Source organism: Epinephelus moara, chromosome 22 (genome assembly GCF_006386435.1).
Source record: "Epinephelus moara isolate mb chromosome 22, YSFRI_EMoa_1.0, whole genome shotgun sequence".
Lineage (NCBI taxonomy): Eukaryota > Metazoa > Chordata > Actinopteri > Perciformes > Serranidae > Epinephelus > Epinephelus moara.
This window is the reverse complement of record NC_065527.1, coordinates 30720578-30735985: the sequence shown is the minus strand read 5'-3', so window position 1 is coordinate 30735985 and position 15408 is coordinate 30720578. Positions and strand designations below refer to the sequence as shown.

General features: G+C 39.2%; 1 protein-coding gene across 1 annotated transcript in view; it reads left to right on the top strand.

The window, feature by feature from the left end:
• LOC126384266 (collagen alpha-1(XIV) chain-like) overlaps positions 1-15408 on the top strand; it is a 304818-nt gene that overhangs the window by 170806 nt on the left and 118604 nt on the right. The window contains exons 21-22 of the mRNA XM_050035226.1: positions 3387-3509; positions 4939-5088. Coding sequence (XP_049891183.1) covers positions 3387-3509; positions 4939-5088 — 273 coding nt within the window. The remainder of the gene's footprint in view (positions 1-3386; positions 3510-4938; positions 5089-15408) is intronic.

The window sequence follows — 15408 nt, the reverse complement described above, 5'->3', positions numbered from 1 at the left end:
GTAATCTGGGGATTTGAACCTATGAGGGATGGGCTGAACGCTGAGGGAGGCATGACAGGGAATGCAGAGAGGATGATTGGGTTTTTAGCCTAAAACTAAAGATAGATAATGTGACAAAAGAGGCAGAAAAATCTGTGGGTTTGATCCACTGAGGGATGGGGTTATCGCTGAGAGAGGCGTGGCTGCGAATACAGAGAGAATGAGAGTTCTTGGTGATGTAAGAAAGAGAAAAAACAGGTAATGTGACATTATGAACTGTGGAGTTGAAATTATAAAGAATCACTGAAAGAGATACGGCCGAGAACAGAAAGATAGTTGATTTTCAAACCTTCAGAGGGGAGGCAGATATTGTGACATGTTTAATCTGGACATTTGAAGCAATGAACAATAAGCTGATGTCTCACAGATGAAAAACTGAGCATGTTTGGATTTTTAAATTCTAAACATTTGGATCTTGATGGAGGAGAGAAGGATTTGAACCAGTCAAAGCCTGGGGAGATTTAAAAAAAGACAAATGTTCAAAGGATTTTGGTTTTCAGGATGAAGACAGAAAGGTTTATTTTTTGAAACAAGGGCAAAGTACATAAGTAAGTACTGTCATAATAGCATGCAGTGGGGCCCATCGTTACCACCTTACACCACTGACATCAAGCCTCTAAACAGCTCCAACAAACTCACACCAAAAAGGCTCAACTCTATTGTTAAACAGTTAGAAAACACCAGCTGTGTGATGCTACAGTTAGCCCTTTATTTGCATTGTTACCTGGCGACCCAGTCTGGAGCATGTCAACCCTGCCTGACTGCACTGCCTCTTTATCTCTTCACAAATACCTGTGTAAGCCTCTACACATGTAGCCTACATGCAGTAATAAAAGGGAAACACTATAGCCTACTTTTGACGCAAAGTTTAACCTTTTTAATACATCTTTTTGTTGGTTTTGTATGTTTTTTTTTGTTTTACTATTAGCTAAGACTTTCAGACTGATTAAGAATGATTTTACTTTCACATCCTTGTATTTATAATGTTCATCTGGGGGCTGAGGGTAATTTGTCTTTTTCACAGTCTAATTTTGGCAGGTATGGAAGAGTCACGGAACTGTTTGTTTGTTGTTGTTGTTGTTGTTGGTAAATGGACCTGCATTTGTATAGCGCCTTTCTAGTCATCTAGTGACCACTCAAAGCACTTTTTACACTACGAGTCACATTCACCCATTCACACACACATTCATACACTGGTGGCCGAGGCTACCGTACAAGGTGCCACCTGCTACTCAGTTTTTAACACACTCACACACCGATGGAACAGCCATCGGGAGCAATTTGGGGTTCAGTATCTTGCTCAAGGATACTTCGACATGCAGCCTGGAGAAGCCCGGGATCGAACCACCTCTGAGCCACAGCCGCCCCTGTTGTTGTTGTTGTTGTTGTTGTTGTTGTTGTGTTAGCAGTAGTGATGTCAGTTTGATTTGGTTCAGTCAGAGCTGTGGAATATTTAATCATTCATATTTTAAAATGATCAGTTATTGTATCTGTATCAGCTATGAAAAGCAGGTAATTATTGGTTGTTGGTTGAAAGAAATCTATATCCTGCATCCCTATTTGTATTAACTCTATGGTTTCCAGTCAGTATATGGGCTGGAGTGGGAAACATTGCAGAAGAAATGGTAGAAAAAGATTATGACTTTATGAGTGCTTTACGGTCACAACAGTAGAATTACACCATGTTAGGAAAGCTGCGGCAGTGGCACGTGATCATACTTTATGATTTGGCTGCAGCACTGTAAGCTATACAGTGATTGAAAATCCCTACCCCCAGGGATACAGGAACTACAGCCTTTGAACAAAACTGAAACCAGCTCTGTGAACTCAGAATGCAGAATTAGTACCAGAGTTCCTAAAATGTTCCAAGGGTGCTGAAGAGTTCCTTTGGTCATTAATGGTCTGGCCATTAAATCTCCAGTTCCTCATTACTGTTAGGCCTGAAGGGCGAGGACACAATAAGGAGTGTCAGAGAGAGCTCAGAGGATGATGGAAATTTTCTCAGGACCAGTGAGGGCACAGTGAAGATAGAGAGTGCAACAGAAGAGGAAAGTATAACGTGGGGATTTGAACATGCGAGGATGCAGCACATACTGAGAGAGGGGACTGAACGCAGAGAGCTTTTTAATGCTTAACGACTGCAGAAGGTGAAGAGGGAAAATGAGGCAGAGGAGCCGTTATGATCTGGAGGTTTTAGTTGGTGAAATGGTTAGAGGGATGGATACTCAGGGAGGAATAATGGGACAGGGAGAGAATGATGGGAGGTTGTTAGCATTTGAAATGTGCAACAGAACGGCAGATTCACTCGGAGGGCTTAGACCTGAAAACGTCTCACATTTCCCATTAACCAAAGGGATCCTGAGAAGATTTGAATCTATCAGAAGGAACAGAATGGACTGCAGAGAGGTTATAAAATGTGTGTGAGTGCACAGATGGGCTGAAAATCACACATTCCTCAAAGAAAGGACTTTTTAAAATGTACTATTAATACCGTCCTGCCATTAGTTTCCTTTTCTAAAGTTCTGTCCCAGTTGTCAGTGATAACTCCTCTGGATTTAATATCTCTCTGACAGATTAATTCAGCTGTACACTCAGTAACAGCAAAGGGACATTTTTCACTGTGCTGACTGTTGAAATTCTATTAAGTGTTATCAAATGTTATCCTTCTTTGACTCTTCCTCATTATCTTCGTCTCGCTAACTTCTGTCCTTCCAGCTTCTGCCTTTACTTTCTCTCTGCTGTGCGATGACAGTTTCCTTTAATCATTCTGACATGCAGAGGATTACAATTTTGGAAAATGTATTTAATTTGATTTACTTTATAACTACATTGTATTTTCTTATGTAAAGATTCTTTTTTTGCCATACTTCTTGTTTAATCCATTTGCCTTCCTTAAACCTTCTCTCCTGCTCTTACATTTGTCTCTTTCCTGTCATCCCCTCTCCACCTCCCGTCTTGCTCTTGTCTCTTTTTATCTGATTATCCTCTCTTCCTCTAATCTTTCCTGTCTATTTCTTTTTCAGTCTCCTTCGCCTCTCTCTCCTTATCTTTTTTTTTTTTTTATCCCTCTCCCTGCTTTTGGTCCAGATGGAGGTCCTTGTTGCATGTCGCCCACCTCTTTATCACCATAAGAGCTGTTAAAACAATACAGGGTGCATGTGGATCAAAAAGGTCAAATGAATTCTTCTAAAAAACACAGATGCATGATTATATTATCTTTTCATGTCCTCTAAAATGCATTGTATTTGTATTTCTAAATGTAGATAATGCACTGATCATTATTTTACCTTGCTAACATTTCAGAAATGAAGTTTTTAATCAAAACATAAAATCTGTTTCTTCCTCAGTTCCTCTCTCAGCTCCAAAGAACCTGAGGGTGTCAGAGGAATGGTACAACCGCTTTAGGATCAGCTGGGACGTTCCTCCTTCACCCACCATGGGCTACAGGGTTGTCTACCAGCCTCTCTCTGGTAAAGTACACACACAAACTGTGTCAGTCAGATGAAACTACATTTTACTGTTTTGTTTCGAGTATTACAGATTCCACAAAATAATATATTCAAACACTTTTTAACCTTTTGTAATACAGCCAAAAATCTGAAAATTGTTAGTGTCTTAATAACTTAATAATTAATTTTTTAATAATACAATACACGATAATTTTTTCCTGAACAAGTCTAAGAGTCTCCTTAGAGGACTACTTCACCCCTTAATTGATCATTTGTATATCAGTTACTTACCCTGTGATTTGTTGAATTCATAAAGAAAACTATGTTTTCCTTGCATTCCTCCTCGCTGAAAGGAGAATCCAAAACGAACAAAAAAATGATTGATATCTTAAAGTCACTGGGGTCCCCGTTCAACAACAGCAAAACTATACCAAAACACCCGTTAACAAACACCCACATAGCTTGTGCCATAAAATCCAAGTCTCATTTATCAAGTCTTTTGCTCAGAACCTCCCAAACAGCGAACCCTTTCCATCAGGGGAGCTGAACAAAAAGTGAAACTTATCTCTGCTCCCTTTGAAACCAGATTCCATTGACAGAAACAGTAATTTTACCTCACTGAACACAGGAGCTGCTGGCCTTCGTTGTTTAGTTTGTTTGTGTTACTGTGTTAATTTGGTGTTTTGAAGAGTTAGCTCGGATTCACCAAAGTCCCACATTAACACAAACTACCAGCAGCTATCAATCAGCCAGGTAAAAATGATTGTTTTGTCAGGGATGTTTGCCTTTAAAGGAGCAAAGATACGTTTTACTTTGAGTTCAGTTCCCCGTTGGAAAGTGCAGCCTGTTTAGGAAGCAGGGAGCATATGACTGGATAAATAAGATGTGGATTATACAGCACGAACGGTGTGAGAATTTGTAAGTGCATGTTTTGAAAATATTTTGCTGCTGTTAAATGCAATTCCCTTTTTTTTTACGTAGTTAAGAATTTTCTCAGTTTTTGGATTCTTTGTTCACGGCAGGCATGAAGGACAAACAATTTAGTGTATTTGTTTAATCTAATTAGCAGTAAAACTGTTTTTTAGGACAATCTTTATGAGGTGTTTCAGGGCAGAGATGCATTCACAATGATATGAGATGAAGTTCACTTCAAACGTGAATGTGAACAGTCAGATAATCAGAAATAATCAGAATTGTGCATTAGGCCCTGTAATGTGAATGTAGCCACACAAATAAAAGACACAATTTTCCTGCATATTGTTTTCGTATACTTGTGCTTTTCAACTTTTTGGTACTATCTTGTTTTTAGTTATCTTCCACTCTCTCCTTACTCACTGAAATTGAAGCTAATGATCATCTCTGAAGTCACCCTTCTGTGCTCCTTCCACTCACTGACCGTTTGCCCCTCCTTGATGCATCTCCTCAATTATCCCGCGCCCCCCCTCTGCAGCCCCTGGACCAGCTCTGGAGACCTTTGTAGGAGAGGACGTGAACACAATGCTAATTGTCAACCTGCTGAGCGGGACCGAATACAGTGTCAAGGTCATCGCCTCCTACACCACCGGATCCAGCGAGGCTCTTTCAGGGAGGGCCAAGACCTGTAAGTTAAAAGTATAATAGAACTAATAAACATACCTGTACCTTACTGTTCTCCTCCTCAGCTTCCGCGCTTTCTCCAAATAATTCACCAACCTTTAGGATTTATTTTTAAACAGTGATTCAAGTAATTGTGAATCAGACAAATTTAAGTTTTCTCTTCCAAAACAGCCTCCCTGCACATTTCAGTGTGGCAGAATTCAGTCTCTAATGTGGACATAAAGAGACCTCTTTGTGTTTGACAGATTTCACAGAGCACAGAGTAACATTCAATAAAGTAATTATATATTTATGTTTAGAATAAATACCCTGCTATGGTTTATATGTCACCTGATAAAACTACATCCCCGCATTTGTTTCCCCATAGTTTATATCGCAATTTAATGCCATTTAGATAAACAGCTAATAGCATCAGTTATCATACCAACAGTCACATCAAATCTCAATCTCTTCTTTTTTGTTTTCTGTTGCCCAGCTGTTGATAGCTGGTTTTAGCCTTTTATTTTTACACAGATTATTTTTCGCTGGACATCCATGACAACACCAGCTGCTGCTGGAGAGAAAAATCTTTTTCTCCCCACCAATTAGAGGAGCCAGTCAAACACTTCAGACATTAATTCCATCATAGCCATCTGATGCTCTTTGCAGCAGTCACAACTAATTACAGGATACAGTCTTGAAATTTTATTGTGACCATCTTCGATGTAACCAGAACCACTGATTAAAAGATTTAGATGGAGGAGTTTTCAGCCACTGCCTTGTTAGCGCTACAGTCCTTCTTTATTTCTCTTTGTTCTTTTAAGAATGGATAGTGGTTTACCATGAAGATGGTGTTAATTGGTTTGGGCTTTTATTGACGTACACTGTATGTCTATCATCCTCTTTTCTTCAGCAATTGTTTCCCAAGAAATTTTTAGTAATTTGTGTTTATTATTACTAGGGCTTCAGTGGTTTGTGTATTTGTACCAAGCAGTCAGGGTTAGGTGCACGCAGTCACAAGCAGAATGTATTGTATGTAGATTGATGCATACGCAGAACCAAAGTTTACAAGCGTCAGTTTTGCCCAGTAACTTTCAGCTGAGCTTTGTTATGAACCAATGCTGTTTTTAGCACAATAAGCTGATCATGGTGGGCACAAATGAAACTGCAGAGCAGAAAGACCCAGCTGTGGGTTCCTGATTAGCTACAATAGCAATGGAGAGAGAGTTGGGTATAAGAGAAGGACGGTGTGTCAGCCTTGCTTCACTGTTGCAGGGTCTGTGAATGGGAACACATCCAACATGCACACATTGGACGCATCACCCAGATGTGCTGATCACCAGGACGAGGAAAAAACAAACCACAGCGAGACTCCTTATCACTGCTGCTTCCAAGCAGCCTCAAGACGCCACAGCAGAATAGGATAAAACAATTACTGAAGCAGATGGCATTTACATCGACATATAGCCAAGGTGGAACTAATTAAAACACGCAAGCAGTCAGGCTGGTGAATACAGTTTGCTGACAGAGACGCTAAATGCAGGTCAGGGTCAATGTGGATTGAAAACTACATCCCCATGGCAACATTAGTAACCCTACCCAAGCACAAAGCACAACAAGATATGACTGTGTAGTTGTGTTCATAACATAACAAAATTCTCTTGGTACACGACATTAAAAAGAAAAATATCCAGCAGGGTTGGAAATGTACTTTTCAGTCCACCTGCCAGTGTTGCTGGTGGTTCTCAATATCTACCAGACACTCAATAGATTACCATTGGTTTGTTTTTTTGGATAGTGAGTGAAGCAAATCTAGCACCCTCTTGCATATTTCACCAGCATCTGGCTAGTGCTAATTTCCAACGCTAGTGTCCAGCAACATTTATTTTCTGTCAAAAATACAAATCATTTCTGTCTTCATTCATCAAAAGTGTTGAACGCCCTGTCATAAATCAGGCTTTTAGTCTGTCTTTGGCATCTGCACTAGTGTCTGCTCAAAATAAATGAAAAGGGAGTGCCCACTAGCTCACCTGGTAGAGCGGGTGCCCCATGTGCAAAGGCCCTGTTCTTGTCGCAGAGGCCGCAGACTCAATTCCAATCCACAGCCCTTTGCTGCATGCCATCCTCACTCTCTTTCCCCCATCATGTTAACAACTGTCCTGGCAATTAAAGGCAAAAAAGCCCTAAAAACTATATTAACATAAAAGAAAGAAATGAAAATAAACTTTTTTTTCGCTGTGTCGAATTAGCACCAAACTATGACTTCTGTGTTCCATTACCCTTAGCTACACACGTGTTTGTAATAGTCTTTGTAACTGCAGTACATTGACATTTTTCATGACAGTTTTTCATCTAATTAGCAGTAAAATCCGGCTCCGTGGGCAATCGTGGCCTATGAACCAATTTTAAATGGCCTATGGCTTGTCTCTCAAAATATTCTAAATATGGCTCATCACACAATATTGGTTAATCAAGTAAAATTACTCCACATTTTTTCTGCTCACTTCAGAATGACAGAACTATCTTACAGTCTGTAGACATGCACCAAGTAGAAACTACATAGGCAGAACTAATGTGTTTTCATGAACAGGCGGTAAACTAAAGCAACCCAAAAGTTACCTATCAGCAGACATTTTCTGCTAGGTAGCAAACAGGGCCACATCAGAGAAGTGCAAAGGTCGACGGCGAGGGATGCTGCTTTTGGGAGTCATGGAAAGTTTAATATGTATTCACTGAAAAAAGAAAGTTGACCTTGTCTCGTTTTTTTGCTTTGTTTTTTTTTTTTTCAATAACCCATATGATGTTAGATGCAGCTTGTCCTAGGTATTTTCAGATACACTTATCTGATCCCCGTTCAAGAAAGTTTAGACACCTCTGCTTTAACCAAAATAGATCAACTAGCCACACATGACTTTAACATCCCTCCGCCGGCAGAATTTTGTTTTAAGGAAAAACAAGGGCAAAGTTTTAAAATACAAAACATGTTTGTCCAAATCATGATGAACTATCATCAGACTGATAATGCTGCTCTCAGACAATCTTCTTATTGGTAACTTAATTGTTTCCTTGGCATTTTCTAAACCTGATCATTTATGTACCTTGTTATCGTTCTTCTCTGTCCAACGATCTCCATTAATCTAATCAGGGAAGCAGCTGGACACCTGCAAACATCAATACCTTGATATCTATCTGACACTTTAAAGGAAACTTCACCTAATCACATCCCAGCCCTGGAACGGACTGTAGATGTAATAGATTTGAGTAATCTCACCGGCGATGTGGACCCTTCCCGCGGCTTTTTGAGTGTCTGGCTCGGTTCGATCAATCAGTGCTTCTCAACTACAGCCATTTGAGTAGGAGCCTGGATTTTCCTCTCCTGCATGATAATTAACCACTTAACTGCAGGCTGGCCTATTGGTGAAATAGCTGTTTTTGTAACTGAAAGGTCTGATTCACGGTTGATCTCTATGACAGCCAAAGTGAATGATAAAAACCACGTGACCTTTTGAAGTGTCCTTGAGCAGCACAGTGACCCTCCACCCTTTCATCTACTCTCATTTCTCTCCGGGTAAGAGCTCTCAATGCAAGTGTCAGATTAATCACCGAACATGGAGCTCTAAATGGGTCGCAGGCACGTCGCTTTGCATCGGAGCCACACTTTCCTTCGCTTGCATGACAATTAAGCACTTCTTGGTTGATTTGAAGGACAAGTTTGGGGGGGTTAGGCAAAGAAAACCTGAAGAAGATGGGTAAAGGAAGAAGAAAGATGGAGAGATGGGTGCAGTTGAAAAGAGAGTATAATGATATGAGGCCAGTGAGATCCCAGGAGGTGAATGGAGCGTCTGTCATTTTGCTCAGCAGCATGTTAATGAAGCAAGTGGACCAGTAGAGATGAGTGGACTGATGCTTCAATGTCACACAGCAACACAAGTATCTCAGTAGTTGAGGACAAAAGGAGACTGGAGCTTCAGGTTTTTCTGTAATACCTTTTCACTGAGCTTTGGGTTTAAATTCAGTTTTACAGTTAGTGATGGATGAACATTGTCATTTTAGCAAAACCGATGCCTGTTGTAGTTGAAAAGATACTGTACAAGTGCTTCATGTGAAAGAAGTCAGAAAGACCTGAACAATAAGCAGAAATAGCTGCTGCTATTGTATCTACCTTTAATATTTAAATTATACTTTAACTATAATCTGATGAGCTATGGTGCCTTTTGGTATGGTACCTCTGGAAACAAAAGTAACCCTTCAGACATGGTACCTAGACCCTAGTGTTTCCACTGCAAACAGTACCCTTAAATGTGGGTGGGATTGTTGTCACTCACTGCTCCATCCAGCACTTCCTGTATTTCCTCAGTACCAGTGACACAGATGGGAGTCTGCACCTCGTTATCGTCCACAGAACGAGGCTGCACGCTGACATTTTCAGAACAAAGTAGAACAGGCTGCACTGAGAGTCTCTCTCCAAGGGATATTTAAAAATAGCGGGTTTGTACATTTAGTCCGCCTAAGGCAAGCCCAGGGCTTTAATGTTGCCGGAGCCCACAGGAACTGTGCTTTTTTTATTTTCTCTGAGTGAGGATTAAAATATATGCCCCTTACGTAACCTGGTCGAGATTAATATATAAAAAAATTCTTGAAGATACCACTTTTTCCTTGGGATGGGATATGAATTGTTGCATGTCTCAACTCCTAAAACTCTAATATAATAATAGTAGAATGAATGCCATAAAACTTTTTTATTATTATTATTATTATTATTATTATTATCCAGTGTTGACACAGATCAAGACACAGGTTAAAGTGCAGCCATACAATTTGGTAAAAATATTATTATATACATATATATATATATATATATATTATATATAATAATATATAATATTTTAAAGGCTACAGTAGAATGTAGGGCTGCACGATATTGGAAAAAACTGACATTGCCATTTTTTTTTTTTTTTTTAAATATATATATTGCAATATTAAAAAATCCAAGAATTTTCACCAGATGACTTAAATTAAGAAAATTAAAAAATAGTGGCGGGGCTTTTACGCACCACAACTGCAAAGGGCTAACAGCTTCATTTGAAACAGACTACACTATAAAAGGGCCGTTATTTATTAATCTCTCTGTATCTTTATATTTTTACTTTTTATCCACTCCCATTGCCTTGATAATAGACTCACAAATCAGTCTTTAGACGCTTTGCTTAACTAAAGACTGATGACTTTCTCCCTGATTTTGTGTTTAGATGGGCGGATACAATTGCAGAGTTTAAAAAAACTCCCTACGTTGCAGAACCAATAGTAAATCTGAAGGGCGGTCCTTCGGTGGCTCGCTGAACTCTTGTGCTCATAAACATAGTCCCACTAGAAACACGTACAGCGGTACAAAATGGCTCAAGTCGCTGGAAGTCCTTCTCTGCAGAGAAGCACACGTTTGATAAAACGGAGGTAAATCTCTCGGCATCCATTTTCAAGCTCTCTGTGTGTTTGTTTCCTTGCGGACGAGAAAAGGGGGAGCGCACATTTCCGGGAGGGTGTGTCCTTCTCAAAAATGCAAGAAGCGTTGTTTGTTGCCGGCCGTTTTCGCTGGTGTGTTAAACACACTTTAGAAAGGAGTGTCCCCAGACTATCAGAAGGCGGAGATCTCTGATTGTCTGGTGGCGAGACTACCTTGATAAAGTCTCATTTCAAATTTAACACTTCCTTAACTTGTTTCAAATTAACAGCCCCTTATAACCTCGGCTGAGGGAATCCCTCCATTTTCTAAAGAGGCTTTTATCGTGAAACATTTGTAGGAACTTGTGGAGAAATCAGTGACTTTTATGTTTACGTAGGGTGCTTCAAATGTAGCTCCTGCCATCTGCTGGTGGTTTTTAGGTGACTACAACAACATTTCGGCTGGCACATGAACACACACAGTGACTGAAATAATAGTAAAAGTAATACCGTAAATAGGAAAATAGGAAAATAGGACAAGAATAACCCGATGACATCACACACGTCGTGAAAGACGACCGGGGATAATTGGTGTGTACCATCGTGTAGTGTGTCATGTCTGTCACGGCACGATTTTATGATTCCACAATCGTGTAATGTGACATAGTGACTTTCAAAGGGGCAGAAAAGTTGTGTAGTGTGTACCAGGCATAAATCCTCCTTTACCGTTTCTCCCTCTTGCATGACGCTCATTTTCAGTGTGTGACTGCAGCGTGTGCATGAGAGGGAGAGTGGCTGCTGTTGTCAGAGAGGGAGAGACAGGGAGCGGAGCGGAGTTTCAGAGCTGCTTTTCTGAAGCAAAAAAAGTTTACATGTTCTAAAAAAAGAGAAAACATCGCATGTCCTGCGATGTGACTATTGCACATGCGCACATCATGATGGTGATGTTCAAACGATAGCGTGCGTATGCATAATGATGTGAGGTATTACGTGGTATCGGATTGGTCATAGGCTGTACTCGCCGATGCCCAATGTTGCATTTTAGGCAGTATCGGAGGCATTTCCGATACTGGTATCGGTATCGGTACAACTCTAGTACCATCCACAACTTTTCACAGTGGAAATGGAAAAAAAAAGTGCAGCGAACTGAACTGCACCATACCATACCGCACAGTGGAAACAGGGCTTAAGGGTGCAAAGCCCTAGTGATCAAACTTCACTTTTTAGAGTGGCCTGTTATTGTGACCACCCAAGGTACACTAATAAAGCTTCAGTACAACATGAGGTGCATGGAGTGCTGCTGGGTGTAGAAAAAGTGTGCTTCTGGTGCTCTTCGGTGTGGGGATCAAAAAAGTGATAGAAAGAAAATTCAAAAAACCGAGGCACTCAGGGAGTAGAAAAATAAAAAGCCTTTATTAAGTCATGGCTTTGTTCTGATTAAAAATGTCGACATGTTTCGGCCGTGTGGGCCTTCATCAAGACAAATAAAGAGACTCTCCTTCAGACAACCTCTTAACACTAGTAAACAGTCACATGATCAGCGTGGCCAGGTGGAATCTCTTCACCTGATTGGGGTGAGCAAACAGATCAATTAGGAGCAACAGAGAGAACACACATCATACCATCAAAACATCACAAGCAGGAGAGAAATATACAATAATAGCAAAAATAACAACAATAATACAAAATACCAAAGATTCTCAAAGATGGAAACATCTCTAAAGTTCTATTTTTTAAGTGTTTCAATTTTTTAAGTGTTTCAATTTTAAAGTAATATCTTCAAAGTGTATAAGACATAAAAACAATGCCAGGCAGAAGAAAAAAAAAAAAATAATAATAATAAAGTAAATAATTCATTGTTTTAATTTATATAAGTAAGATTTTTAAGATAGAAGATCTAACAATTATTTCTCAAGACTATGACTATGTTCTCAAAAACATCTTCGAACCTTTTCTAAATGACCTTAGAATGCAAATGATTTATTTAGTTGGAAAAAAAAAAAAAAGGAATAAAGAAAAAGTACTCTGAAATTTGAAAGTGCACTGAGGGAAGACAACCCTCAAAAAATATATAATACCAAAAACAAAGAAAACAATGTGCCTTATAATACAGGGAGCCCAAACACTTTACAAAAAGGGAGAAAAGTCCAGTTCTCCATTTAAACCTGGATATTGGGTCGCTTTGAATGTATATATCCAAAAAGATTCTCTCTGTAAGAGCCTTTTTAATCTGTCTCCACCCCTTATAGAGTTTGCAATGTGGTCATTGCCAGAAATCTTTAAAGAATCACAGCTTCCATGGTTAACTTCTTTATAATGCAGAGCCATAGGGTACAATGGATTACCAGCTCTCATAGCTTGTTTGTGTTCAGCCAATCTTACCTTCAGTTTGCGTTTAGTTCTTCCAACATAAAAATGACCACATGGACACTCAAGTCTGTAAACTACAAAAGAGGTATTACAATTAATAAATGACTTGATATTATATTTACGTCCTGATGTAACATCTGTGAAAAAGTTAGTTTTTGTCATATTACTGCAGTGATTGCAATTACCACACTTGTGGTTACCTGATCTAGTACTCAACCAGGTTTTCTGTCTTGATGAAGGCCCACACGGCCGAAACATGTCGACATTTTTAATCAGAACAAAGCCATGACTTAATAAAGGCTTTTTATTTTTCTACTCCGAGTGCCTCAGTTTTTTGAATTTTCTTTCTAACACTAATAAAGCTGTTTAATCAGCATCTTGATATGCCACACGTGTCAGATGGATGGATTATGTGGAAAAGGAGAAGTGCTAACTAACACGGATTTTAACAAATTTGCACCCGATATTTGAGAGATAAGCCTTTTGTGTGCATAGAAAACATTTTAGATCTTTAATTTCATCTCATGAAAATGGGACCAGAAACAAAAGTGTTATTTATTTTTGTTCAGTGTATAGAAAATCTACTCTGTACTTGTTTGGTCACTGTGAGTAAAGTTATTACTGATATTTCTCAGTTTTCTTCTGTGTGAACTTTAAGCATCAGTAGTTAGGGTATACTCACATTATGGATCACAGTGTATTCAGTCACAGCAGTGGTAGTTTTAGTTTGTCTCCCACTCTCTGCACTATGCTCTTCAGATGCTGAATTGAGAACCCCTCTGTGTCCTCTAATTGAATCACACGCTGAGATTTTTACATGAACTCCATGCAGAGATGCATTATGCATTTCTACAGAGTCCAAAATAATGCATATTGGATATTTGGCTCAACTGGAAAGTGTTCTGTTTTGTCAGAGGGAATGTAAAATATATTGTGATGTACAAGGCTATTAACCAACTCACAGAAACATGCGTGCTTATGTCTTTCAGAACAGTTGCTGCTTTCAAAAGTTGGGCGATAAAAGTGCATACATTCCATTTGCATAAATAGAGAGTGTGTGGGTTTGTTTGGGTGCATGTGTGTGTGTGTGTTTGTGTGTGTGCATAGGCTGCACTTCGAGAGCAAAGACAGTGAAGTTATATTACCATCTCTGTAAGTAACACTGTGAAAAGCATGTCGGTGTCCTTGAAGCCAACAGGCCATACTTGTCATAATTTGTCATCTGGAAACACAATGGCATGTGGTCCCAGATGTGAGCTCAGTACAGTTATATAGCGTGCAGAGAAGAATCCTTATGGGCATTATTTACTGTTCAGAAGAGTTTGTTTTTACATCTCAACGCTATTTCAGTGTCATAATATCAAAATATGGTCTCTGCAATCCATTTACAACTACATGTGCGGGCCTTCAGCTGACACTTGCATTGAGGAAGTCAGGGTGGAAATATTATAGGATATGGTAGTAGTAACCACCACAGGTGACTGTTATAGAAAGAGAGGAGGGATGGGAGAAATCTTCTTTCACAGTAGGCTATATGTAATTTAATATCACAGTAACGGTATATATCATGATACAGTAAATGTTCTGTAAATTCAATCAAATAATAGTTTAAAATAAAAGAACTGTACTTCATCACAATATTAAAATGTCTCTTTTATCTTTCATCCAAACAAGAAAAAAATAAAATTAAAATTCTTTCAAAATGGAAGCTTTAGGTTTCTTAGAACACCCCAGCCTCCACCTGGAGAGGCTGGGGTGAAGGAGGCAAAGCTTTGCCAGCAGCAGCAGCAGCAGCAGCAGCAGTGGTGTGTAGCAGGGATCAGTGAGTAGGAAGCCATGTTTAAATGGGCCGCCTTGTTGTGAGAATGGGCTGTGATTGGTTTGTCCTTCAAACAGCTGTTTTTATTCAAGTTTCTAGCCATAAATTACATTTTACAAGATTACATTTGAACACATCATGCTAACGTAATAATTTACCTTTGCCCACTACTTATTTTTTTTTTCTGAAAAGAGCTTAACCCAATGGGCCCTAGGCATTTTTGGGGTATTTTTACTGCCTTTACTTTTAAGCTCATATCACAGTCAGGACAATGTGGGCTATCCAGATTTGCCATCATTCCATGTCCTTCTATGTGCCTGTATTTTATATTAATTTTTATATAAAATATATCCCATATATGAAAAAAACAAATCCGTGTGACTAAATTCTTACATTTTTACATGTATCTCACCATAGCAAGTTGGAAAATGACATATTCTGCCATATATGAAGAGGGGAGACTCTACGGAATCTGGCAATATAAGAACCATGATGGTGGGACATCCTGTCACTTCACAGTTGTCCAAAACATGTGGTTTTTGCCAGGCGGATTTAATTGCCAGTATTTTTTCATTATTGCAAGAAATTCTATTGACTCATTCACAAGTCAAAAATGTGTTTTATCTGAAAGAAACATGCAATATTTACATCTAAGATAATAGAAAAATAGTCAACCAAGTGCAATGATGTCCTTCAAGATAATATTTGCCACTTTGT